At 39.1% G+C, this 27,228-nt stretch overlaps 1 protein-coding gene across 4 annotated transcripts; it reads left to right on the plus strand.

Annotated features, from left to right (window-relative positions):
- Window positions 1-1,656: 1,656 nt before the first annotated feature.
- Window positions 1,657-25,694, plus strand: uba1 (ubiquitin-like modifier activating enzyme 1). Of its 4 annotated transcripts, none has more exons than XM_077214478.1 (26): window positions 1,657-2,120; window positions 8,085-8,201; window positions 8,407-8,465; window positions 8,575-8,743; window positions 9,486-9,620; window positions 9,769-9,875; window positions 9,955-10,045; window positions 10,158-10,290; window positions 15,986-16,083; window positions 16,178-16,324; window positions 16,491-16,667; window positions 16,790-16,897; window positions 17,060-17,140; window positions 17,503-17,655; window positions 18,313-18,478; window positions 18,587-18,783; window positions 18,887-18,951; window positions 19,043-19,238; window positions 20,548-20,622; window positions 20,719-20,908; window positions 21,012-21,100; window positions 21,186-21,278; window positions 21,367-21,558; window positions 21,647-21,748; window positions 24,501-24,601; window positions 24,717-25,694. In XM_077214478.1, exons 2-26 carry the CDS (start codon window positions 8,085-8,087, stop codon window positions 24,850-24,852), a joined length of 3,177 nt encoding a protein of 1,058 aa, XP_077070593.1. In that variant the 5' UTR covers window positions 1,657-2,120; the 3' UTR covers window positions 24,853-25,694. The 4 variants fall into 4 exon arrangements, with proteins under 4 accessions (XP_077070593.1, XP_077070591.1, XP_077070592.1 ...); XM_077214476.1 differs by having other exon boundaries at window positions 1,879-2,120; window positions 20,719-20,920; XM_077214477.1 differs by lacking the exon at window positions 1,657-2,120 and adding an exon at window positions 5,706-5,988.
- The last annotated feature ends 1,534 nt before the right edge of the window (window positions 25,695-27,228 follow it).

Raw genomic sequence — 27,228 nt, forward strand, 5'->3', positions numbered from 1 at the left:
CTTGTATTTTGTTTATAACATAATGTACTTAAACAATATCACACGAGCAAGAGTTATATTTTCTCGAATATCAGCACAATTGCAAAAAGTGATATTCATTTTACAACAGTTCAAGAAACAAGTTTATTATATGAATTGACAATTTTAGACACAGCACAACATTGTCAACTTTGACTGTTTTTGCTCTATTTGTCCAACGAAAATTGTTCCAAACAAAGCAGAAAAGTTGTGTCTTCCAGCAACACACAGCTGTGTTTCATTATTGAATTATTCACAATTTCTGAACAAATCGGTTATGTCAATGATTCAATGACCCATTCATAAAGGTTGAATGATTCACTTATTAAGACTTGCCGCCACATACGTGGGTTTAGTTTCATAATATTAGCTATCATTTCTTTGTTCCCATTTCAGATTTCTATATTCAAAATGTTATATTTAGAACATTAATCTCATAACATTATTTAGGCAATTGTAATTGCAGTGTAGATGGATTTGTTGATACTGATTTCATTCATGGGCTACTGATTTCCTAGTGTTAATAGTGTAATTCATTTAAAAAGTTATCAACAATATAACTTTACTTTTTATAAATAGTTAAGAGTGGAGCCATTTTTTTCCCTTGCACGGCCCTGTAATTGGTAGTTATCCAAACTTCCCGCCTTGCTAGCTTTATCCTTGATAACAGACAACAAGGCTACCAACAACAGACGCTGGCATGAAGAACCATCTGCAATCCTAGGGTTTGCCAACTTCAGGTGTTCAGTAATTTGAAGCCACCAGCCTTCCTATCTGTGAGCTGAATTATTGCTTGATAAACTTCCTTAGTTGTAATGCTCCATATCAGTACATTAGCACTTTAAAAGGCTCATTCATTACACAGTTAAAGAAGCCAGAATAAGGTTGTTGCCACAGTTCAACCATATTCTCAGCTCCAGAAACACCCTCTATAGAACATGGTAAGGTAACATTGCTCCTATTTAGTGCTCTTACATCCATCCAGATATTATAATTTACATTATGACAAAGCTGGTTTTCTGCCATTGAGTCTGCTCTCATCAGATGTAGATGCCACATAAAGAATTTCCACTGATTGTTGGGTAGAATAATATCAGCATAAACAAAGCCATGAGGATGTGTGCCAGGCTTCATTTAGGTAAGTATAGCTACCCATAGAGCAATTGACTGGAAAACATGTTGATATAACAAATTAAAAGTGTTTATGTTTTTAAGGTTATTTCGACAGTCCATCTGACAGTCACGAATTCTGCTTTGAAAATGACAAAAGGGCAGTTGACATGAATTGTTTTGACATGCAATGTGGTGTGGTGGTTAAGTCCATCTTAAACTGGTTTTGCACACATTTGCATTTTACATGCATTATTATTCAAGTAGCTTTTGTGAGCTCATTTATTGAAAAGCATGATAATTTGTTGCAAAAAAATGTATGCACGACCGTTTCAAATGATAGTGAGAAGAAGGGAAAACAAATGGTACGCTATAAAAAAATAATATTTAAAAAAAATTTTTTTACCTAAAATCTAGATGTTGATTGTAAAAGTATCATGTAACACAAATGCAACTTGACGCACATTTCAAAGTATAAAAACTACCATTCCCATAGTGCATATCGCAACCCAAGCTTTGGGCGGGTCTATTCTATAACTCAATGGGGGGATATCAATGGTGAAATTATGATTTCGACAAACTACATAAAAGTTTTTTTATTATTACCCAATTACGTTTGTTATAAAATATTACTCGAAACGTTTGACATTTGGCCATCTATGCAATGCATGTATCTGGGGTATAATATGAACACGAGTTTGTGTTATTTCCCTGTATCTTGAATAATAGCACAATCTCAACTCAAACTCTGCACATGTTGGTTGTTCTACGCTCATGAACTGAAGAATACTTGCCGAACTGTTAACGGTACAGGGAATAGCCGGTCAGGCAACCGTCCAGCCTCCCCTCACACTGGAAAGTCACGGAGCTCCCGCCACTTCCAGGGATAAAGTTACCGAAACGGTTTGATTTTACCTTTTTGTTGTTTATCTTTTGTCCGCGAGGTATTTCTGTCTTCAGTACCGTGGAGAGGCCAAGTAATATCGGATGTGGTGAGTTCTGCATACTTATGTGCCTAGCTAATGCTAACTTGCTAACGTATCCACAAGAACACAGTTACAGCTAGCCGAAGCCAAGTTTTAACGCTGAAGTTCAGCTAGCCAGGCGCAACAATTTGCCTGTAAAAAATGTAACTGGCCACTTTAGGAACAGCCAGCTAACGTTGACTGCATGCGCGAGACAATGCGCTCCATGCGCGCATCACGAGCCGGGGATGAAAGAAACCAACTCATCCTTGCGGAAAAGTTGGCTAGTTCTCCCGTCATATGGTTTAGGTTATTTTTCAGGATTCCTTCATGTTCTGCAAGAAGGTTGTGCTAAGCTAACAAGCTTCGTTTTTGCAGGCTAACGTTATCGCAAAACGTCCTCGCATCGTTTCCAAGAAAGCTAGCCTGGATAGATAGCGAGATAATCTTGACTACCCATAAATCTGCACAACTGCTTAGATTACAGTCTTTAAAACTATCTCAAGATTCACATTAGGGAAAATAGACCAATTACTGAATCCAACTTGCAAGTTAGGGATGTGGGGTACCCGGTCATTGCTTTGCTTTTCTGATTAGATCACCGATCATTAAACCTCAAGCCGTTTATGTAACCCGGTGCATTGTTAGCATCGATTTGCTCTTCTGTAAACTGCAGCTTCTTTAAATCCCACGTTGCCATCTTTAGTATGCATATAACTGCAATCTGAAACTATCATCTTAAGATGGTGTTTTGCAGCGAGCTAACTGGCTCACGCAACGCGTGAGGTTTTGACTAAGTGCAGGTGCGTGAGCGGCAGAATGATGCGATGCGTTGGGGGTTGTTTACATTATTTTTACCTGCTGTAAAGGTAACTCACACAGGGGACATTTGCTTCTTTTATGCACCATATGCGAGAATAAGCGGCCCACTTGGGCCTTTGTTACAAGTATCAACCCATCCCCCAACGCTTATTCCTCTCATTTACAAGAAAGCCCATGCCTAACCCCTCATTTTAGCAGTCATTGCTTTGAAAATACATTTTCTATGGGTTTGTTGGTTTAGGAGAGGTAAATTTATCCATGCAGGGCAATGAGGGGATGTTCTTCAGAGGTTATGAAAGCATCTTTCATTACCTTTAGCTGCATTTAAACTTTGGATAAGTGTATACGTTCTTAGAGGCTATTATTGTATGGTCCTCTGCTATTGCTTTATTTTACGCCACTCTTTATCCCCATCTGCATAGGTGAAACATTTTACCCACATGGTTTACATCAATTATGTCTGCTCCTTAGTAAAATATTTTTGACCTATTAAACAGTGTCAGCTGTCATCGAGCAGGTTGTAAGTTTAGATTAGGTAGAGTGAATAGCCCAAATTCAGCACCTGCTTTAGTGTTTTGGTACTTGATGTCTATTAAAACATCTCATATAAGCACGTTTCAGCTCCTCCATCAGCCATTTAAAAATAATCTGCAGATTTGAATGATTATTTATTGGCAAAAGGTGCATTGCATGCTACAATGTACTGTGATTACCAGAATGCTGCTTGTCTGACCTGACGGGAGGTTCGTTTCTGCTTCCCATGACTAGTAATACATATTCATTGTTATCATCAAACGTACATTTAGTTTTGGCTAGGCCTATTAATTGTAAATAAATCCTGTCTCTACATTGCTGTAGCCTAAAGTGGCATTGAGAGACATTCACAACAATGTCTTTAAAAATTATGTCTTTTTGAAAAGTCAAATTTATGAGCCTAACATTTTCCATCCACAACGTGGTTATAATTGTACTGTTAGCATATGAACCGTGATTATATCCCTTAAATGGGCAGGGACATTAAATATCTTCGAAAATGCATTATTTTTCAGCACATTACGACTCAAATAATACGTTGTCATATTTTTCATCAAAACATTGCTTTTACATTCAGTATTGTTTGTATCTCCCATGTAAATCCTTTAGGATATAAGACCCATTTAAAAAAAAATCCAAAAGTTCACCCATAAAAGAAAATTGTCACAATTTTCTCATACTTCACATCATTCAAAAACTGTTGGGCTTTCCTCTGCTGAGCATGTTGTTGAGTAACCAAATAGTTTTGGTTAGCATTGATTTCCATTGTATGGAGAGAAAAAAAAAACATACAATGCAAACGCATTTGTTACTGGAAACCTTTATATTTGCATGATGCTGCATGCCGGTAGGTGTCAGTATAAGTGCCAAAACTTACGACAGTAGTGGAAAATCCACAGGTGGTGTTTGTGAGTTAGACAGTAGCACTAGCAACAACAAAAAGTAATCAGAGTCTGATATGGATTTAAAAAATAAGGACACAATAATATCTGGTTAGTGGTTCTCATTTATGGCTTTAATACTTTGCAAATAATGTCATGGATTTATGAAATAAGAAATAAAACCATTTTAACAGTGTAAACATGCATTCTTTGTGGCGAGGCCTGAATGTTTTGAAGTATTTGCCTGGATATAGCCACATTATAATAGACATCCAGTTTAATATAATATCTAACAGACCTACATTACTCTGCATTGTGAAGAGCCAGTGTCAAGGTCCAGCACACTTTGGAATGGTTGGTGTGTCAGTTTTCATAATGCATTTCAGAATGGTAGTTGTCACTTTATAATGACACCTGTGGCATTTTCTCTCATGGTAGTTTACAATTTCAAATGCCTGATTGGTAAGTGTCAATTTGTGGAGGCACATACCCCTACCGGTTTCACTTTTGTGGCTACCTAAATAGTGTCTATATTCTTTTATAATTCCAAATGAGACAGCTGAACTGTCAATCTTATGCAAATAGAGCTTCTTTTTGGGTTATCAAAACAATTGTGTATTTAGAATATGTGTTTAAATACATTGTAAAAATTCTTTAAAAAACAATTATAATAAATATAGATACAGACCACGGGCCACAAGGAAGATATTAAGGATGCGTGCAGAAGCCTGATGGTTGTTGTAACAATACACTATGGGATACAATAAACCCCATGTTTGAAAGCAACATATTAATAAAATGTCGCTCTGTAAAATAGTGCATATTTTACACCATCTACAATGCATGGCAGAGAGTAGCATGTGACACTAGGCCAGGGGTTTTCAAACCTGTCCTGAAGCGCAAGCACTGCACATTTATATGTCCCCATCTTATAAATACCTGATTCAAATCATCAGCTCATTAATTGAGACTGCAACACATGAATGGGTTTGCCAGATAGGGGAGACATACAAAATGTGCAGTGCTGGGGCTGCTCCAGAACAGGTTTGAAAACGCCTGTACTAGCTTCTTTTATGTTTCACAGAAGAAGTCAGACAGTTTTTAAAACAACATGAATGGGGAATAAATTGACAATTTTTGGGTGACTATCCTTCTGCTGCATGGGCTGAGTGCTTTATTCACAGCATATTGACAGTCAAAGATAACGTGGTTTAGTTCATGCACGTCTGAATATCAATTACAGAACCCTAAAGTCCCGGCATATACCGTGTACTAACTTGAAGTGGGTGGGTTTTTCCGTAAAGTCATAGGTAGGGCAGCCAATGGGCGACTGCGGAGGATTGCAGCACTCTTGGCGAGCCCACCTTTTCCTGTTCCTCTTTATCCGAACAGCTCCGCCCCTGTGCCACAGCTGCCATTTTGGTTTTGTTCCGTTCGCTGAAACAAAACCAGAAACGAGATATACAGGCAGGCAGCAGACTGGACGACACAGTGACTCGGCAGGATAGTGAAGGGGGATTTCTGACAGCATCTCGCCCAGTGCTGTTCCTGTCCGTTTTTTCCTCAAATCTACATCATCCCACAATCCGCACCATCTAAGTTAGTTTCACACGAGGAGCGGTTTGCTGACACTGAGAGTGGACTGAGAAGGATTATTGGTAAGAGGCGGACCATTAACACACTATATGCTAACTCGGTGCAAGCAGCTGTCTGCTTAAATAGAGCTTTATAGCGAGTGATTCCTCGTTTATGCTCGTATAATTAAGCGCTTTTTGATCGTCATAAATCTGATCGTTGTGTTTGTGCAGGTGCGGAGGTCTTTCATTCACTGGTTAGCATGCGAACTTGTGACTAGTGAGTTAGGCCTCAAGCTCAGTAAACTGCCTGCACCAATTTCCAATTATTAACGTTACAAAGCATGTAGCAAGCTAGGCGTTTAAAAATCCTTTAGTGTTGCCTGCTAAGTGATCATTCGGTTAACGATAAATTAATCAAATCTGATTAGCGGCACGAGACTTGTTTGGATTTTACCTGGCGGGTTTGTTCAATTTAACATTTAATGATTTGACATACTGCAGATGATTTTTTTTCTCTCTCGTCGAAACGGAAGTGAATATCTGAAAAGTACAAAGCAGGTGTAACCGTTGATTTTTACGTAATAATCGAGATTGTCGATATTATATTTTTTGCTTATGTCACGCTCGGATTTATTCATGTTTCGGTTTTGCTTGGGTCATCCCAAATTAGAGGATGGGCACCTCAATCTGCTCGTGTCGTAATTTTGGTGTGTAAGATTACTTTACCATCTGTACGCTATTGTAATTTGTGGGCATTCTTCTGATGTTATTAAAGGCGCAGTTCCCCAAAAATAAATTTAGTAATTTTCTTACCGTCACGTTGTTCTAACCTGACTTTCTTCCGGGTGGGATAATTGTCAGGCAGAATGACAGCCTCAGTCATTAGTACTATGGAAAAAATGAAAGTGAATGAGTGCTTTTATTTTTAGGCTAACAACTCTTATAATGTTTCACAGAATTCATACAGGTTAAAAACAACATGAGGGTGAGTTTTTGTGTGAACTATCCCGTTTTAAATTTAAGTATGTTCTGTTGACAACGGCACGATTGAATGCGGAATTTCCGCTCGAGCGCAGCTCGTAACTTTGTCGTCATTCTAGAATATACCATTTAATTCGAGGGCCGTTGAACTCTATGCAACTAATGAGCCTTATAAAGTTTATTTTCTTTCCGAGTTAATGCGATATCTTAACGTAAAACGTGGTATTTTGGATGGATGGGCTGGGCAACCGTAATACCGTTAGTGTTTGTGCCACTGAACCGGTCTTTGGACGTGACATTCACTGCAGCTTTGTTTTAATGAATCAGCGGTTTTGTTAAGAACGAGTGGGCGAGCCAGTAAACACACGAGCCATTTAACCTAAACATAATGCTTCTGTCCGCGAGCTATTTATAGCCCAATAGCTTAATCTTGCGGCAGAAATCAGGCTCTCCTTGTGCTGTGGATAGACAAACCTTGATTATTGTAAATCCTCACATAGGTGATCTCTGAATGTCGTTTGGTGCTTTTCTATTCATCTTACTTTATTTTCATAGTACAAGCTAATTTAAATGCATTTATTTTCAAAACATTAGTACTATTTTTATAATAAATCCGCCTTGGTTTTATAGATCAGAATTTCCCTTTGCCCTTTTGATTTACAATGACTTCACTGCATTGCTGGTACAATCGTTTTTATACTATTTAAGGAACTGTCCAGTGCTGAAATAACAATTTATCTTCTGGCATATTTCAGCATTCTCCTGAATTGCACATTACATGTTTTATACACGGATGATAATATCTCTGTTTTCTTCTAGAAGTTTCAATGTTGTGCTCTTTTGTTCCAACTTGGCTATATACCCTGATCTTAAAACATGTTTGTTCATTAATTAATAAAAGTACAGTCAGCTGAGCAATTTTTTCCCCCCAGGTGCTTTCCAGTTGTTTGTGGGAGTAACACAAGAGCTTTTGGCAAGCCCTAGAGCTAATAGCCTGAAAAGGCTTTTTAAGCCTCTACTAAGATATTAATTGGTTTGTTTAATTTGGGAAACTGATGTTATTCCAACAAAACTAAGTGACCTGTAAAATAATTTTCTCTGTATTGCAGTTGTTTAACGTAATCATAAAATGTATGCACTTCAAGCTCATAATATTTGCTTGTAAAACTCAGAGATTGAGTTTTCTTCTTTTTTAGATGTCCAGCTCGCCGCTGTCCAAGAAGCGTCGCGTGTCAGGATCAGAGACGAAGACGGGATCCCACTGCTCCTCCTCTAACTCTGTCAGAACTGAACTGTCTCACACACCAGCTAACGTAGGTTCAAGACAGGCTTTTTAAAGCCATCTTGTTTGGATTTAACTTGATAATCTAAATCTTGATTGATTGAATTTATATAAAATATGCAGATGTAAAATTTCATTCTTTACTGTGCCTGGATGTTGAAAGACAGCCAGTTTAATAAGTCATGTGCTTGACTGTCTATTTATAGTCTGTTAACTGTGGTTTTCGGTCTCTGCAGGGCATGGCCAAGAATGGAAATGATGCTGAGATCGACGAGGGTTTGTACTCCAGACAGCTGTAAGTTTGGCCTTCATTTCAGTTTGATGTATCCTTGTAACGTTCTTTTTAAGCAAATTAACTGACTTGATCATGCGAGTAGTGGCTAAATTTAGTATGTGTCTCTCAGGTACGTACTGGGCCATGATGCTATGAAGCGAATGCAGTGCTCCAATGTTCTGATCTCAGGGCTGCGAGGTTTGGGTGTAGAGATTGCCAAGAATGTCATTTTGGGCGGAGTCAAGAGCGTCACCCTGCACGACCAAGGCATGGCCGAGTGGAAGGACCTTTCATCACAGGTCTGTGGATGGGCATGACTTATAAGAACTGTAAATGTGTCAATGCAACAGCCATTGCTTGTAAGCATTGAAAGGGGGCTAAAAATAACTTAAAGACTTAAAAATAACTAAATCTGTATTTTATAGGACAAGAATTGAATTAATAGTTTCTGGTCAGTGGTTTTTTTGTTTTTTTAAAGGAGGAAATTAATGCTTGTATTCAGCAAGGATGCATTCAACTTGTCAAAAGTTATAGTAAAGTGTTACAAAAGATTTCTACTTCAAATAAATGTTCTTTTGATTTGTATTTTATTAATCAAGGAATCCTGAGAAAAATGTATCACAAAAATATTAAGCTGCACAACTCTTTTCAACATTGATGATAGTTACAAATGTTTCTTGAAGCAAATCAACATATTAGAATGATTTCTGAAGGATTACGTGACACTGAAGACTGGAGTAATGATGCAGAAAATTCATCTTTGCAATCACAGGAATAAATGTATATTAAAATATAAAACAATTACTTAAAATTGTTATAAAATATCACAATATTACTGTATTACTATATTTGTTGATCCAATAAATGCAGCCTTGGTGAGCATGAGATTTCTTTAAAAAAACATTTGAATAGCAATGTACATTAACATAATAAAACAGGATTATATAACCGTGTTCCGTGAAGTAAAAATATGAACACATTTGAAACCTAGCAGTGTAATAATAGTAGTAGTAATAAGTGTTTGTTACGTGTCTGTCTTAGTTCTACCTGCGCGAGGAGGATCTTGGGAAGAACCGTGCGGAGGTCAGTCAGCTTCGACTGGCAGAACTGAACAGCTATGTGCCAGTAACTTCCTTCACTGGCACCCTCACCAACGAATACCTGACCCAGTTTCAGGTACTGCCATTATTCTCCACTGGACTACACCCATCAGTTGAACACATGGACTAAATCCTGCTTTCCCACATACATATGGAACTTTGCATCGGTTAAAGTTTAACTGAATTTGAATGAGTTGCCTAAAATGTGTTTGTGTTTAAACCAGGTTGTTGTGCTCACCAACTCCAGCCTCGATGAGCAGACACGCTTTGGGGACTTCTGCCACAATAATGGCATCAAGTTTATCGTGGCAGACACTCGTGGGCTGTTTGGGTAAGAATTCCCCCCTATTTGTGTTGAGTTATTCATGTTTTTTGGATAATAATCTAATGTATGTTCTGTGTTTGATTAGGCAACTATTCTGTGATTTTGGGGAGGAAATGTTAGTGTTTGACACCAATGGGGAGCAGCCGTTGAGCGCCATGATTTCAATGATCACAAAGGTAAGAGTCTGTGTGATGGTAGCATTAAACCTTGTTTATTGTATTAATATAGTTTCATAATGTCATTAGCTAAATTTCTTGCTGTCTGAATTTTTTGCGTGTGTGTAAAAAGGACAGCGCTGGTGTGGTTACATGTCTGGATGAAGCACGGCATGGATTTGAGAGTGGAGACTACGTTACTTTCACAGAAGTGCAGGGCATGACTGAGCTCAATGGTTGTGAACCAGTAGAGATCAAAACACTGGGTGAGTTATCGGGGGTTTTCTTGCTGTAACAGACCAAGGAACACCCATCCAGACTTTGTAGCCCAGGAACCTCCAGAATACAAAATGGTGAAAAAAAAATTAGTGGTACTCAACCTTTTGATCTTCAAGCCTTTTCAATTTTAGAATTCCAAGAGTTTTATAATGGCTGACCCTCAGTTTCACAGAAAAGGCTTAAGCCTAGTCCCAGACTAAAATGCATGTTTGAGCTGTCTTAACAAAAAGGAGCTTGCACTGACATATCTTAAAATATCAGTGCCATTGTTTTGTGTCTTTTCCTAAGGGATGTATATAAAAGCTGAATGCCCCATGTTGCCCCAATTAAATGCCCCAATTGAACTAAGGCCCTTATTCTGGCTTATGCCAAGTTCACACTGAACGAGTTTAGGCCTGATTTTTGCTCGCCGACAGGTTTTGTGAGATCGCTGACAAATGCACAAAACTACAGGCAAATCGGTGCTCAATCACGTGAGTGACAATCACGCAGTGTGAATTATCTCAGATGCGATCTGAGAGAATCGCAGACGAGTCGTCGGCTCCCGTGAGATATTTGGCATGTTAAATATCTGGACCTGTCGCTGATTCAAAATCCTGCTGTGTGAATGTGTTCTGACTGAAAACTACATCAGTGATGACCTACAGCCAATGAGAGAGCAAGATACAGGGCAGCGGGATGTTGGGGGAGGGGTTATAGACCAGAATATGAGTATTTTAATAGATATATTTACAATATCAAACAGAAACGAAGCACAAACATTTGCTTGACCAGCAGCACATTCCAAAAAGATTTATTTACCTCCAGCTCTCTTTGCAGAACACGCAATCCTTGGTTCCCTCGTCTCCCCAACCATATCCTCCTGCATAATCTGTTTTTTTTCTTCTCCTTTTAGCTGAAAGTCAGCGCACAGACAATTTGGATCGCAATCTTCTTGCAGGCTATCATTTTAAATAACAATTTCAGTCTCCCGCGACAACTCTGCAACTCATGCACGCGTGATCGTGCGTTTCCTTATCACTTCTCTTGTGTGTTTGGTTGTGAAACATAGTTGGCGTACCACACAGAAGTTGTTGACGATTCTTTCTTTTGTAAAGTCATGCAGTGTGAAACATCCTGTGGCCGATCCATCGTGCAGTGTGAACACAGCAGCAACTGAATGTTACCCCAGATAGTCGTGCAGTGTGAACACAGCTGCAACTGAATGTTACCCCAGATAGTCGTGCAGTGTGAAAAGAACAGTGACCCGACTACTTTGAAAATCATGCAGTGTGAAACCGCCATTAGAGTGCTTTCACACTAGCACTTTTGGTGCACACCCGGCTTTGATTGACGCCAGTTTGGTTCGTTTGGATGGTGTGAACGAACTCTGGTGCACACCCTAGCCTGAGTCCACTTAAAGGAACAAGCCACCTTTTTTGAAATCGGTTATTCACAGTCTACCCTACATTTAGATAGGTGGGCAAACACATTTTTGTCTCAGTGCATGCATTGTTTTAAGGCCAATTTATACTTCTGCGTCGGGTGCGTGTGGTAGATACAGTTTAGCATACGCACAGACCCTTCACCGTACCCTGACGTGCACCCCCTCAAATGTAACTAAACGTCGCGCACCGCAAGATCTGTTATTGGTCGGCTTGGTAGCATCGCGTTTCCTCCTACGTATTTCTGGTGTGTTCTTCTGCTCCACCCGCCATTTTTAAACTCAGAAGTTCAGTGAAAATTCAGTGAAGAAACATGGAAATGGACCAAGTGACCGAGCGATAAGGTCCAACTCCAACATGATCCGCTCTCTTTCAGTCGCCATTGCTTTTAGTACCCTAAACTCAAAACAGTCAGCCGCGAGGAATCTAAACACTGTAACATTAAAACCCTCCCCCGCCAACTAGCGTTTTGGCGTTGTAAGAGCAGAGCAACACAGACATAAGGCAGAACTATAAATGCTCACGACGGTGTCGCCTACGTGCTTAGCCTATGACGTACACTACGGCGTAGATTCGACGCAGAAGTATAAATTGGCCTTTAGTCTGGCAGAGCTTCCGCTAGCTTAGCTTAGCATAATGAATGGAATCCATTGTTGCCGGATAGCATGTCGTGAGTAAAAGTGAAAAAAAAAAACAACTAATTACTACTTGTGGCCTGCATATTCACAACGAGTACAAATATTAATGCAGATTAAAGCTGCAGTAGGGAGTTTTGAGAAAATGTTGACTTAGCCTGAAAATTTGAACAAGCACAACTTACAGGTCCAACCCCCTTGCTCTCTGCTACGCTACAGCCCTCCCTCCACAGCTCCTCCCCCACAGCGGAGCCTGCCGTGAACGCGCAGGCTAGTAAGCAGGACCACCGATGACGGCGGATTATAAACAGTTATGGAACATTCACTAATAGGGACGAAACATCAACAATATGCTTTACATTGACTATGGCCTGCCCATACTTTGACTATAAACTTGGTCCTCAAATCATTATGTATTTTGCAATACATGTAACTTTATAAGGTTGCACTCTTTCTATAAGTTATAGCTACTAAGATAATGTTTAAGGATTAGTTCACTTTAAAAAAAAACTTTTGCTGATAATTTACTCACCCCCATGTCATCCAAGATGTCCATGTCTTTCTTCAGTCGAAAAGAAATTAAGGTTTTTGATGAAAACATTCCAGGCTTTTACTCCATATAATGGACTTCAATTGGACACAAACGTTTCGAGGACCAAATGACAGTTTCAGCGCAGCTTCAAAGGGTTTTAAACGATACCAGACGATGAATAAGGGTCTTATCTAGTGAAACGATAGGTCATTTCAAAAATAAATAAAAAACTTTAAGTTTTATAAGCACAAATGCTCGCCTTGCTCTGTTCTGTGATGCACGTTCGTGATCCTGTTCGAAATCGTTCATCCAAATGAACAAATCTTTTTTCGAGTCATTTCGTTCGTTGAATGAACGAAATGACTTGAAAAAAGATTCGTTAATTTGGATGAACGAGTTTGAACAGGAGAGTCACGAACGACGGTACGCGCTCGCGCTGTGCAAGAGAGGGGTGATCAGTGCGTACACGAGCGTGATTGACACTCCTAAGACATTCCTCCTGGCTCTGATTGGTTGTTTCTGACCGGGAGCGGTGTATTTCTGCAAATGGCAGTAGGACCACAGGAAGGAGCCAGAGGAGCTTGATTTTTTTCACAGATTATCTGTCTCATATTCTACTTTCAGGACATAATGACAGTTTTAACAAATATTTGTTTACAAAAGCTACCTACTGGAGCTTTAAGACTAGGTGATTTCCTAGGCAGATATTGACTTGGGACTATATTGGGGTGAAGCACAGGTTAAGCACTGTAACTTGGGTGCAGAGATATCGCAACACCTGAAATCCCCCAACTCACGTCCTCAGGCTGTTGAGCGATCTCAACCTCCTCCTCCTGTCGTTCTATTTCCAAAGCACGCTGCTCCTCTTCCGAAAACTCTGGTTCGTAGAGGTATGGCTCTGGATTTTGACTGTCTGAGAAGTCACCCTCTTCGTCTCTCACAAAATCCGCCATGTTCATCGCCATTCACTGTTACTACTGTAGGAAAAATAGCCAGCTAACATTCACGCCGGTATGTTGACGGAAGTTGGGGGATTTCAGGTGTTGCGTGATATCTCTTCACCCAAGTAGCAATGCTTCGCCTGTAATCCACCCCAATATAGTCCCAAGTCAATAAATCACCTAGTCTTAATCTGCATTGCTATTTGTACTCATTGTGAATACGCAGGCCACAAGAAGTAATTTGTTTTTTTGTCGTTGTTTTTTTTTTTCACCTTTACTCACAACATGCTATCCGGCAACAAAGGATTCCATTCATTATGCTAAGCTAGCGGCGGCACTGCCAGACTAAGCCAATGCATGCACTGAGGCAATGCATTTCCCCACCTATCTAAATGTAGGGGAGACTGTGAATAACCCCATTTAAAAAAATTCACATTTCACATGAGTCGTACCACATCTTGCGGTACGACTCATGTGAACTCGGTACGATTGTTCAACAATTTTGGTACGGTTCGCTGCTTATATGAAGTGAACCGCTACTAATGACGTATGATTTGATGTCTTTTACTCACTTTCCTGAAGAGTGTGTACTGTATGCAGAGAGCTTTAGATCTAACTTCTGCTTTCCTTCAGTGTACTTTAGAGCCTCGGCAGTACATTCACGGCAGATAGACGCCAGTGCTGTTACGTACTGAAGCTTTGGAAACAAAACCAATGGTTCAAAAATAATAATATAAAAGTGAGGTGAGCAACGCTATGCATTTTGCCGCTTTCTCCTGTGCCGTCATTACCAAGCAACAGGGTGAACAGCTGCTGCTTTGATGCAAACGCACTGCGGTTTGTACCCAAATAATATAATATGAACACAGTCCAGCAGGGGGAGGGAGGAGCAATCAAACTCTGATTTCGGACCTGGCAATCGGACCAAGTGTGAAAGCATACATAATCTTAGCCCTGTCTGTGAAACCAGGCCTGAGTGTTCTTCAGGCACCACAGTTTTTAATCATTACGTTTACATGACTCTTCTTGTCATTCTGTATTTATTATATAAGGATTAAGGATAATGATTTTTTTAGTTTTAAATGTTTTGTTCACAATAATATTTTAGGCCTGGTTTCATAGACGGGGTTTAGATTAAGCCAGGATTAAGCCTTAGTTCAATTTGGGTATTTAAGTAGCTTTTATAAATGTGCCTTAGAAAAAAAAAAACATTACTGGTGTGCTGCTTGAGACAAAACAATGACACTGATATATTTTAAGATACGTCAGTGCAAGTTGCTTTCAGTTAAAACTCTGGGATTGTTTAGTGTGAGGTTAGTGTTCTGAATAACTAGAAAAATGTGTATTTGTTATATAACTGCACATGGCATTTTACGGATTTATTAATGTTTGTGACAGATCTTGAAATTACATGTAAATGTAGGCCCCCTCATATGTCAAGGTTTTCCAAGACAGTGGGAACCCTGGTTTTTCATTGTGTGAAATAAGTCTTGAAATAAGATATATTTTTAGTTTTAATAGCTTAAAGCAAAACAATTCTTTAAATTTGTTAAATTAGACAATATCATTCTGAGGTCCCAGTGGAAGTTTAACATTACTACACTATAAAATACTTAACTGAGCAAAGGTTGGAAAGCTAGATATTATTTATATGTAATAAAAAGGTGTACTTCTCCACAGACCTCTGATTAAAAACAAGTTGTAGATGTAAAACGGGTTATTCAATTATTTTGCTAAGTGACATTCAATAGTTGTTTATTTTCCTCTGCAAAGAGCTTGTTGACAAACTCAAGTACTCAAACTGTGTTGCCTCTATCATCATCCTCACTGCGTGTCAAAACCGTATGCATCTGTGTCTTCATCCTGGCAAATTTAAAACCGTTGTCTAGAGATGTCTGGTTGTTTGACAGGTTTTACTGCTGTTTATGTTGGCCTACTTTTTAAAATGTAACTGGATCAGCATTGGACAACATGTCAATCACTTAAGTTACTGATTACATCAGTCAACTACCTCTGACCTGAAGGAACAGGATCTGCTGAATAACAAATAATATTCAAAACTTTTATAACTGTTAAAATTTGCTGTTAATCATGCACCGTTTGAAGGTCAGTGATCTGTTTTATGTGACTGTGATTTCCTCTGTCATCAGGTCCTTACACCTTCAGCATCTGCGACACAAGCTCATTCTCGGACTATGTGAGAGGTGGTATTGTCACACAAGTGAAGATGCCCAAGAAAATTGCCTTTGTAAGTGGATGCCCCTGCTGGGACTAACCTTATGGAACTCATGTTAAGTGAATATTCTATTAGATTTCATATGCATACTTCTTTCTTTGCCCAGAAATCCCTGTCCTCCTCCATGGCTGAACCAGAGTTCATACTGACTGATTTTGCCAAATTTGATCGTCCAGGCCAACTGCACATTGGCTTTCAGGCGCTGCATGCGTTTGAGAAGAAGCACAGTCATCTACCGAAGCCCTGGAATCAGGTGAAGACTTTTGTTAGTTTTTTGTAGTCAGATTTCTCTGCGTATGGATCAATTCACATTCAAGCTTATTCTGTCCAATAATGTTCTCAACCAAAACAATGTGTTGAGTTGTGGGCCTCAGACTCTGTGACTCAGCAGTGATGTCTTTCTCTCTGTACTGCTGCAGTCAGATTCGGATGAGCTTGTGACTCTGGCTGAAGAGGTGAACGCTGCACAGACCGGATCAGCCAAGCAGGAGCAGCTGGACCAGGCACTCATCAAAAAACTGTCCTGCGTGGCTGCTGGAGACCTGGCACCCGTCAATGCCTTTATTGGTGGGCTTGCTGCCCAGGAGGTTATGAAGGTAATAGACTTCCATTATTGTCTTTGAACTTCAGATCAATGAGATGTATATTAGGAATGTGTTGCATTAGCCTCATCTGTCATGGTCTGTTACATGTTTCATTTTATTCTTCATCTGCTCAGGCCTGCACAGGGAAGTTTATGCCCATTACGCAGTGGCTGTATTTTGATGCTCTGGAGTGCTTACCTGAGACCGAGGAAACTGTTCTTACAGAGGAAGAGTGTGCACCTGTGAGTACCCCTTGTCAATCACCTTCATTTTCCAAGATATTTCCATGTCTTCTGTATTTGTTTGATATTAGAGAAGTTGATATTAGTCAAATTTTGCAGCTCTCTCTGAAGATTGTGGGTTTCATACAAAGAATAATTTATTCATTCATCTGTTTTCTACAGAGGAACTGCCGGTATGATAGCCAGATTGCTGTCTTTGGGTCCAAGCTTCAGGAGCTGTTAGCCAAACAGCGATATTTTCTGGTGAGGAGCTGAAACTGGCTTTTTATCAAAATGGGAGAAAATTACACCATGCCAATTAAACAATTGCACCTTGCTTGCCCTCCCCCCCCAATAATTGTATAAGAAATTTTAGTGTGAGATATCTCAAATAAAATAGAAATAGAAAAATTTGATGGAAAAACAACATTTCTAATTTTAGTCAATTACTAACTGAAATAAAATTCAAAAAATAAATTAGAACTATAAATTACAAAAGCACATAACATTTACCTAAAAAATTAAGCTAAAAAGAAAACTGAAAGTATAAAAAAACACAAGCAAAATTATACTAAAAAACACTGCTTCTGAAGTGTCAATTTTTGTGACTTATTTCCTGTGTTCAGGTTGGTGCTGGAGCCATTGGCTGTGAGCTGCTGAAAAACTTTGCCATGATGGGGTTGGCCAGCGGTGATGGCGAGGTCATAGTCACTGACATGGACACCATAGAGAAGTCCAATCTCAATCGACAGTTCCTCTTCAGGCCCTGGGATGTCACGGTGAGATTGACCTAACACATTATTAGACTGGAGGAGGAGAGAGTTTTGGGGAGAGAACTTGATAATGGCGTAAGCCAGGTGCACACCGTATGATTTTGGCCACGATTTGCCTGTCTGAGACAAATTTTATGGATGCTAAAAGATTCCTCTGATCCTAAGCCAGAATCTGAAGTCTTTGATCGCTAGTTTGACATGTTCGAAGACAGCCAATTACTGACCATTGCGGGCAAATTTTACCTCCCAACAAAATTCTGGCAGTGTCGCAAGTTTAGAGGCACAGTCCTGCAGTGTGACGAACTGTCAAATCAAAAACCAATTGGAGCACAATTAGTGAGAAAACAAGAAACCACCACTTGCTCCACAGACACACATCTTTGATTTTTTTTTCCAGTTGTCTTTTCAAGAAAAGCCATGATCAAAAAAACGCTAGAGATTGTTTTGTTTGCTAGCCGCCATTTCTATCCAACATGTAAATGCAGCTCAGTGTCACCAAACGGCTTGATGTGAATCTTTTTGCTTGCATCCATTTTTGACAACATTTCATGACAACTGAGATCCTACTGTGTGACGTGGCTTACAGCGAAGGTCATGTTGGTACGGTTTGACACCTGGCTTATGGCTTATGATGGCTGATGTCTTTGCCCCTCCTTTGAGCAGAAGATGAAGAGTGAGACTGCCGCTGCAGCCGTGAAGCAGATGAACCCGACAGTCCGCATCACAGGCCATCAGAACCGTGTGGGACCGGACACAGAGAAGGTGTATGATGATGACTTCTTTGAAACCCTTGATGGAGTGGCAAATGCTCTTGACAATGTAGATGCCCGTAAGTTAGAGTTTTAGAAAGTAAAGTGGCTGGTCATGTATGTCACATCAAAATGTAATGTTCAAAAAGCTGCTTGTGAAATCGACTCGGCATGCTTTGATTTTCCAGGCATGTATATGGACCGGAGGTGTGTGTACTACCGTAAGCCATTGCTTGAGTCTGGTACTCTAGGCACCAAAGGGAACGTGCAGGTGGTCATTCCCTTCCTGACAGAGTCATACAGCTCCAGCCAGGATCCTCCAGAGAAGTCCATTCCTATCTGCACACTCAAAAACTTCCCTAATGCAATCGAACACACCCTCCAGGTAATAAGTAATATTGTGTTGAACTTCTGTTGTCTTGAGCCTTAAGTACTTTCGTTGACCTAAACTGACCTTTTACTGTTTGTCCATCCTCTTACTCTCTTAGTGGGCTCGTGATGAGTTTGAGGGACTTTTCAAGCAGCCTGCTGAAAATGCCTTGCAGTATCTGACGTAAGTTCCCATCACCCTGAACAGCCCTGTAAGTTTGCCACTCATGGTGCTGTCAGTTGTTTTAAAATGTAATGATTTTATTTCTCCCCAGAGACCCAAAGTTTATGGAGCGCACCCTGAAGCTCCCTGGAGCTCAGCCGTTGGAGGTCCTAGAGGCAGTATACAAGAGCCTGGTGACAGACAAACCACGCAACTTTGAGGACTGTGTGGCTTGGGCTCGTAACCACTGGCAGTGTCAATATAACAACAACATCCGTCAGCTACTGCACAACTTCCCTCCAGAACAGGTGAGGCCTGTCTGTTTCTCATTTATCCGCTGTCAGTGGAGTGATTGAGGCATAAAGTCAAAATTGTCTAGGTAACACAACTGTCCTGAGATCATAATGAAAAAGTCTAATGGAAATTTGTTTTTGTTTTGTCAAAAGGTCAGTTCAGATGGTAAAATGTCATATGGTGTGACACCTCCCAAATAAGTTTTGTAATAACTGTTTTTTGTGTGTGAAAATGGTTTGGATGTGTACAAGTGAAGGTGTTTTGTATCAAGCTTAAATATTTTTTAATACTTTCTTTTTCTCTACTTTATTTTGTGATGTAACAGAATTAGTGAAAAGTCATTTCATCCGAATTGTGACATAAACAGATCCTTGAAAAAAAATGTGGGTCAGGGACTTGGTTCTATCCATCAGTTTTTAATTAGATAGTCGATTATAAGAAAGGGTTGGGAATTTAGCAGACTAAAGGACTGGAGCAGTCTAGCATGCATTACCAGGATGGGGAGTTATAACCTTGACATCGAGTTATAACATTACAAGGTCAAAAAAAAAAAAAGACTTGTGCATAAATGAATCTTTTATAACAGTGGTTCTCAACCTTATGTGGGCCAACGCCTCCTGCCCATTATCTTGGTCTCTTACTGCCCCCCTTAAAATAAAATGTTGTCTAATTGTCTTCCTTGAATATGAATTGTGATTTATTCTGTTTATTACAATTAGGATTATTATATTTACACTACCATTCAGATGTTTGAAGTCTTTTTGCTTGCGTCCATTTTTAACGCTTCACTGCCACTTCACTTCTTGACATTGACAACTGAGATCCTACAGTGTGACGTGGCTTACAGCGAGGGTCATGTTGGTACAGTCTGACAAGCAACAGCCGTAAAGGACTATTCTAAATCATACACTGTGCACCCGGCTTATGGTTGCTTTAATGATGCTACGTTCTATTTCTTAAGCACTCAATCCGCCCGCTTGCGCTACTGAAAACTCATTTGGATTTGCTTTGTGACCAAGGACGCGCTAGTGCAGATGTGCGCCTGTTATGATGTTGCAGACCATTTTCTTTTGCAAATAGTAACAAGTTTTATCTCTTAAATCTTTGGCATTTACACTCTTTAAACAAACGCTGACCAAGATCACTTCAACCCCCCCCGTTGTAGATATTGCTTCCAGCTTCCCGATGTTCTCCAAACTTCCCTGTTGAGAAACGCTAGTTTATAATAATGTCTATAACATGCATTTAAGAAGTAGGGTACATTTCCATTAATTTACAATTTTGTTGAAAATTATTTTAATATCTTCCACTCTCTTTGTCCAGCTTACCAGCTCTGGTGCGCCATTCTGGTCGGGTCCAAAAAGATGTCCTCATGCATTAGAATTCAGCACTAACAATGTGAGTATTCGCTGTGTAAAGACTCAAATAAAACTGTCTCCGTTTGAAATTTCACATGGTGAAAATGAGTGATCGTGATATTATTGTTATTGGCAGGATCTTCACATGGACTACATTATGGCAGCAGCTAACTTGTATGCCATTTCATATGGCCTGCCAATGACAACTGACCGCCCGGCTTTGACCAAGTTGCTGCAGGAAATTAAAGTGCCTGAGTTCACACCCAAGTCAGGAGTCAAGATCCACGTGTCTGATCAGGAACTGCAGAGTGCCAATGCATCAGTCGGTAAGAGAAGAGGTGATTGAGAACATTTAGGTAGACGTAGATTTAAAACAGTTGAACAATAGTAAAACGACACTATTATTAATGCAACTCTGTCTCTTTTCAGATGACTCTAGGCTTGAAGAACTGAAGACACTGTTGCCTTCTATAGAAGCGACTTCTCAGTTCAAGCTCTGTCCCATTGAATTTGAAAAGGTGTCGTTTATAACTCGACCCCAATTTCCTGGCCAGTAGAACTTCTTAACTTCAGTTAAAATCCTAATTATGTTGTCTTCCTCAGGACGATGACACAAACTTCCATATGGACTTCATTGTAGCTGCTTCTAATCTGAGAGCAGAGAACTATGATATTCCTCCTGCAGATAGACACAAGGTGAGAGGGCAACTGAAATGGTTTTTCAACTGTCTTGGGAGTTAAGTCCCATCATTGCAGATCCTCACCTTTTGTTTTCTTGTTTCAGAGCAAGCTCATTGCTGGGAAAATCATTCCAGCCATCGCCACGACGACAGCTGCAGTGGTGGGTCTAGTGTGTCTGGAGCTGCTGAAGATCGTTCAGAAACACACGAAGCTTGAATCCTACAAGAATGGCTTCATGAACCTTGCTCTACCTTTCTTTGCCTTCTCTGAGCCCATAGCTGCCCCCAAGCACAAGGTACGCGGAAGCGTTCTCCATTACAGCAGCCATGTCGGCATCCCTTTAAATGACTACGGTATTCTCACACTCTCGCCTTCTTTCACAGTACTACGAGATTGATTGGACGCTTTGGGACCGTTTCGAGGTGAAGGGCATTCAGTCCAATGGAGAGGAAATGACACTCCGGCAGTTCTTGGACTATTTCAAGGTAATGTTTATTGTTGCATTTGAGTACTTGACAGATAAATCACCCGATTTCTTTATCCAGGACTATGAATGGCACGTTTTTAAGATGAACCGTTTGAAGTAGAGGTCGACCAATAGTGGATTTTATCGATATTTAGGTTTGACCGTACATGCCGATAACGAATTATTCAAACAATATTTTTTTTAATGGAAACTGGGATTAAAAACAAACATAACACTCCAAGTAAAACAATGCTGAACTGAACTGTGCTAAACTAACATTAAAATATTACAGGTCCAATGTGTTACTTTTGCTATAACCTAGAAACTTAGCCTATGCATAGTAAATTTCATACGTAACACTTTGCAAGTCCCATTTGTTAAGGATGTATAAGCTAGGTTTCTTGAACTATATGCATATGCAATATACGTTTTTACTGCATGTAATAATATTTGAGCAATACAATTGTACCTTGATCATCTTGGTTCATATTACATTAACTAAGGTAATGACTGGTAAAATAAAAATTAAAACTCAATTTAAAATGTATTGGTAAATGTTGAAATTAACAAACTAACAATGAATAATACTTCTACAACATGAATTAACGTTAGTTAATTCTAAAATTGTAATCTTATTGTAAAGTGTTACCATTTCATATGATACATGCTTAAAGAAGATGGCCATATTTAAATATCTGCTAAGGCTAGAGTATTTAAATTACATAAATGTAGACCTATATTAAGGCTGATTTATGCTTCTGCGACGGACCTATGCCGGAGCCTCTACGCTATAGACTGTGTTGGATTTCATTTATACTTCTGCATCGTTGTCCGCGTTCGCTTCTATTTTAGAGCCCTTGTTGATTATCTAATTAAAATAACAATATGTATTGTTGTGATTAAAAAAAGAACTAAAATCGTTTTCTGTCGGCTACATGAACATATCAATGTTGAGAAAGCAATCACGTCACTAGCTTTAACCCTTTCACACGTAAGTTTAAAATATTCTAACTGACCCCCCAGCGTGAGTTTTTCAAGGAGACCGTTATTTAGAACTTGTCACTTTAATGTTTCCATGGTGACGCGTCATTGCTTGTCACGTGACACAGTGCAACCACACCACAACACAGCACTGAATGAATGATCTTTGCCTTTTTTATCAAAAATATACACAAATGTATTAGCTATAGCATGAAACACTGATATTCCGATTGCCAAATATGTGCTAGTGGATGTGTTTTGTTGTTTAAACACCTTTATAACGATCGCATTAGTTGAGCTGTATGCGCAATGGGCGGCGCCATGTTAGTTTGTTTCACAGTTCAGAGAATCGGATCTGTTGGATTTACAACACGTCAGTTCCTCCAGTTCTCATGAAATGCATGAAATACATGAAAGTAAAGTGGCCGGTGAACTAGGAGAAAGAATAGGGTAAAATGTGAAGCTAGTTACACAATGTGTATCTGATATGAATAAAAGGGTCGTCTTATTATAACTTAATGGAAAGGATTATTATTGCTGCTTCCATAGACATCAGTGTGTATTTTACAAACTCAAAATCATTGTTTTGCTAGTACTTATGTGTATTTAAGTCTCTGAAACCTAAAATAAACATTTTGTGGTTGAAAACACTCAATAGTTGTGATAAATGACAGCACCGAGTGCGTCTGCATCTGGCTCAGCGCCAGTCAACACGCGAAAGCACGTTTGAATTTAGCAGTTGATCACGTGATGCACTGACCGTTCTAATCAAACCGGTGTGACCTAACGCTCCAGGGACCAGCCAAGAGTGATCACACTGGTGTGATCGTACGTGCGAAAGGGTTAAATATTAAACTTTGCCGCCTATTGAATGCTTAAAAGTCACCAGCCGGAAATAAACTAATGCAAATAGATGGTAACCATTGCAACATAAAACATTTGGGTCCGGGTTTGTGTGTGTTTTTGTTGTATTGTTTGAACCGCTTGAGGTAGCCACTACTAATGTTATTCCTCTCAGACTCGACAGCAAACATACTTCTGTTTGTCTAGTCAACAAATGAATTGCTTTATAACGATATGGCAATATGTACTTTAGTGTTCTGTATTCATACCTTTTCGCTGTCTTGTTTTAAATGGGCATCTGAAGTGTCAGCGCTCTCCGTATGCGCGCAGTCTGGCGTGTTAACATAAACAACTCAGCCACTGATAGTTTGTTATTTGTCCTCTAGAAGGCGATCTCGTTCTGTATAATGCCAGCAGTCTCTTCTCAGCGCGCTCGTACTGTGTAATGACAGTGCACCTTCTGTGCACCTTCAGCAACGGACGCAACCCGGAAAAACTATCGGCGTGGATTTTTCCCGATAACGATAGTTCCACCAATCAACTATCGGTACCAGTATATCTGCCAAACCGATGAATTGGTCGACCTCTAGTTTGAAGTTAAAAATAATACAGTTTGGTTTATGCATGTTTCATTTAAACTGTAAAGTATACAACTTATTGACGTTGTGAATTAATTATTTTGATTTGAATACTTAAAACATTTATTAAATTAAGAAAGTATATTTCCATTTGGTTGTTTATATTAATTTTCGAGCATACGTGTGGAATGCATTTCCTTCCCCATTAAAAGTATGACATGAATATTTTGATTAAATATTTATACGGAATGACATGGGGGAAAATATTGTGAAATTGGGTCATATTGCATAGCATTATTTGTAGAAACAGGCAAACTAGGGTCTTTTTAATTTTGTGTACTCGTGGTTCACACTCTGTTCCTCCATCAGAATGAACACAAACTGGAGATCACTATGCTCTCTCAGGGAGTTTCCATGCTCTACTCTTTCTTCATGCCCGCGGCCAAGCTTAAAGAAAGACTGGAACTGCCGTGAGTTTGCTTTTCCTATCTTTTTAGACATACTGAATTGTAATCATATTGACAGAAGTGAGGCATATAGAATTGCATAAAATGAAATTGTTTGCCTCTGTTTTGTTCTTCATAGGATGACTGAGATTGTGACCAAGGTGTCCAAGAAGAAACTGGGGAAGCATGTTAAAGCACTAGTCTTTGAGCTCTGCTGCAATGATGACACAGACGAGGATGTCGAGGTCCCGTACGTCAGATACACCATCCGCTGAGAGGGCTGTTGGGGTAGGGAAGGGGACATGTCGGAGGAGGGAGAGGGCGGCCCACTGGGGATGGGGAGCATCAGTATGCTTGGAGAGCCCAAAGAGAAATCTTTTTTTTATTTTTTTAAATCAGTTACTGAATAATATGAGTATTACATCTCAAACACCCCTCTTTCTCTATTGGTTGAGCTCTCTAGGGTGTGATTATTTCAGGCTGGTTATCATTTTGAATATGGGGAGCATGTGAATCTTTGGCTGTAACTTATTTGAACTGGTTGTTGTAACACGGCTTCAGTGAATGAATTAATCTGTACACCGATTGTCACTCCCTCCCTCTGAATAATCTCTTTTACACTGATCTCTGTTCCTGTCCTCATGATGCATTTGTGGGCAGCACCATCTTGCTTTGTATTCTGGAGTAAAATATTGACTAATGCCAAAAAAATGGAGTACTAAGGAAAAATATCAGTTATGTTTGCTTTTTTTCCAAATCGCTGCCTTGGCTTGATGTCACGTTTAAATGTATCTTGAAATGCCCTTTTTGGCCAAGATCTTGGAGCGAGTTGGTCCACTTACTGAACTCCTGCTCTCCCATAGGCCCAGGGGGAACATCCCTTTGCCTCTCTGGCAAGTTGGGTTGGGTTCAGGAACTTGCACATAACTTTTTTCTTTTTTTTCTTTTTTTTTTTGGTGAACTTCTGGTGTACACCTTGTAGAACATAAACTCTGTATTCTTTCTACTTTGTTAAACTCCACAAAAAAAACAAAAAAAAACATTACAGTACAAAAAAAGTGATTTTACTCTGTAATGGGAGCACTTAGTGTGTTAGTGAATAAAGTTGAAAACATTTCTTTGCTTAATTGTCTTTTCTTTGCGACTGTTGTTTTTAAAATGTATCTATGAAGTTAATAAAAAATATCTGTAGTTAAGAAATGGTTATCAGGAATATTTCAATGTTTCTGTCACGTTAAGTTGCACAGTACACATTCAATCCATAGGATTTTTTATTTTTTTTATAGAAAGGGGAAAAAAAGACAATCTCTGCCACTTGTTTTTACCACTATTTTACTGCAATAATAAATGTCAGAAATAAATAACATTTGATTAGGATAAAGGCTTTGAATATAGATCATATTTTCTCCAATTTTTGACAATTGCATGAATTTATATGCTGTACTGTGAGTCACTCAACTTAAACTGGGCCATTTCACGACATTAAGATTTTTGGTTTAAATTTACTCCAGTTTGGCTGTTACACTGTTCTGAGTCACTATCTTCTAAATTAAATAATTCAACTCCATGCAAAATTATAGCACATTGTTTTTCTGTTTAAATTGTACTTTGTCCCCCTTTTCTATTGATTTCTCTCAACCCTACTGCAAAAAAGCTCTGTGATTTTGCCACCATTAGTCTTCACATTTGAAACAGTTTATGTAGGTGTTTTACTCTCGCCTTCCATCACATTACAGAAGTGTTCTCCAAGTTCTTGTTGGCACACTTCATGTGGTTTTTATTTTTGCACTTTTCAAAAAGTTGCGTTTGGTGCTTTTTTTTTTTTTTTTTTTTAAAGCATTCGAGGCACCAATAATGTTTTTGTTGTGGTTGTTTAAAATTAACCTCTAAAGTAGTGAGTTTTAAATACAATAAATATGTATTAAATTAACCTTTAAGCAGAAAGAAGAGTAAATCTCATTCCATTTTCTCTGCAGTTAGTGTAGTGCTGATTGCCGTTGTCAACCTCAACCATTCTGTTATTTTGAGGAAAAAAAATCTTTAATATTTTGTATTTAGGGGATTTTATAGTGCTAAATTATATTAATGGAATATGATCCATTTATTACGTGTTAAATCACTTTTTGAGCATTGTTGTAAATCGTCGTTTTTTTAAATACCTTTTGTTTTTAAAATGCATGCAAATACTATTTTTAAATTTTATATGAAATCTGAAATAATTTTTTTACTCTAAAACTGAGAAACTCAAATCCATAAATCTAAAGTTGTGCTCCAAATTTGAGGTTATCTCAAAATTACCTTTCAGTAAGATTTTGTTTGGGTGCAGTACCAAACGTTTCCACTAGATGAAATCAGTCATGTGGTCAATTTTGACTGAAAACAGTACCGTGTGGCTATTTTTAGGGCCCGAGCACCAATGGTGTGAGGACCCTCTTGGAATTGCTCCATTTATTATCATTTAACTTTTTTCAAATCATGTCCATAACTTTGTGTGTTCGCATAGCAAGTGCCAAAACGTTTACAAGGTTTTGTACCATTCCGTTGCAGTAAAACATTTCTAAAATTGAAAATTTTTGAGCTAAAGGGTTAAAGGAAATGTGAGTTAAAAAATTACAAACTAACATTTGGTCTCAAACTAGTTAGTCACTTCT

Source organism: Siphateles boraxobius, unplaced genomic scaffold (assembly GCF_051911475.1).
Source record: "Siphateles boraxobius isolate OS27281-9 unplaced genomic scaffold, OSU_SipBor_1 68, whole genome shotgun sequence".
NCBI classification, from domain to species: Eukaryota; Metazoa; Chordata; class Actinopteri; order Cypriniformes; family Leuciscidae; genus Siphateles; species Siphateles boraxobius.

Bases quoted from the DNA above. Each gene is read 5' to 3' on its own strand.
- uba1 (XM_077214476.1), top strand. From the start codon at position 8,085: ATGTCCAGCTCGCCGCTGTCCAAGAAGCGTCGCGTGTCAGGATCAGAG. The intron at 20,623-20,718 runs GTGAGTATTCGC...TGTTATTGGCAG, and splicing joins TAGAATTCAGCACTAACAAT to GATCTTCACATGGACTACAT. The intron at 20,921-21,011 runs GTGATTGAGAAC...GTCTCTTTTCAG, and splicing joins ATCAGTCGGTAAGAGAAGAG to ATGACTCTAGGCTTGAAGAA.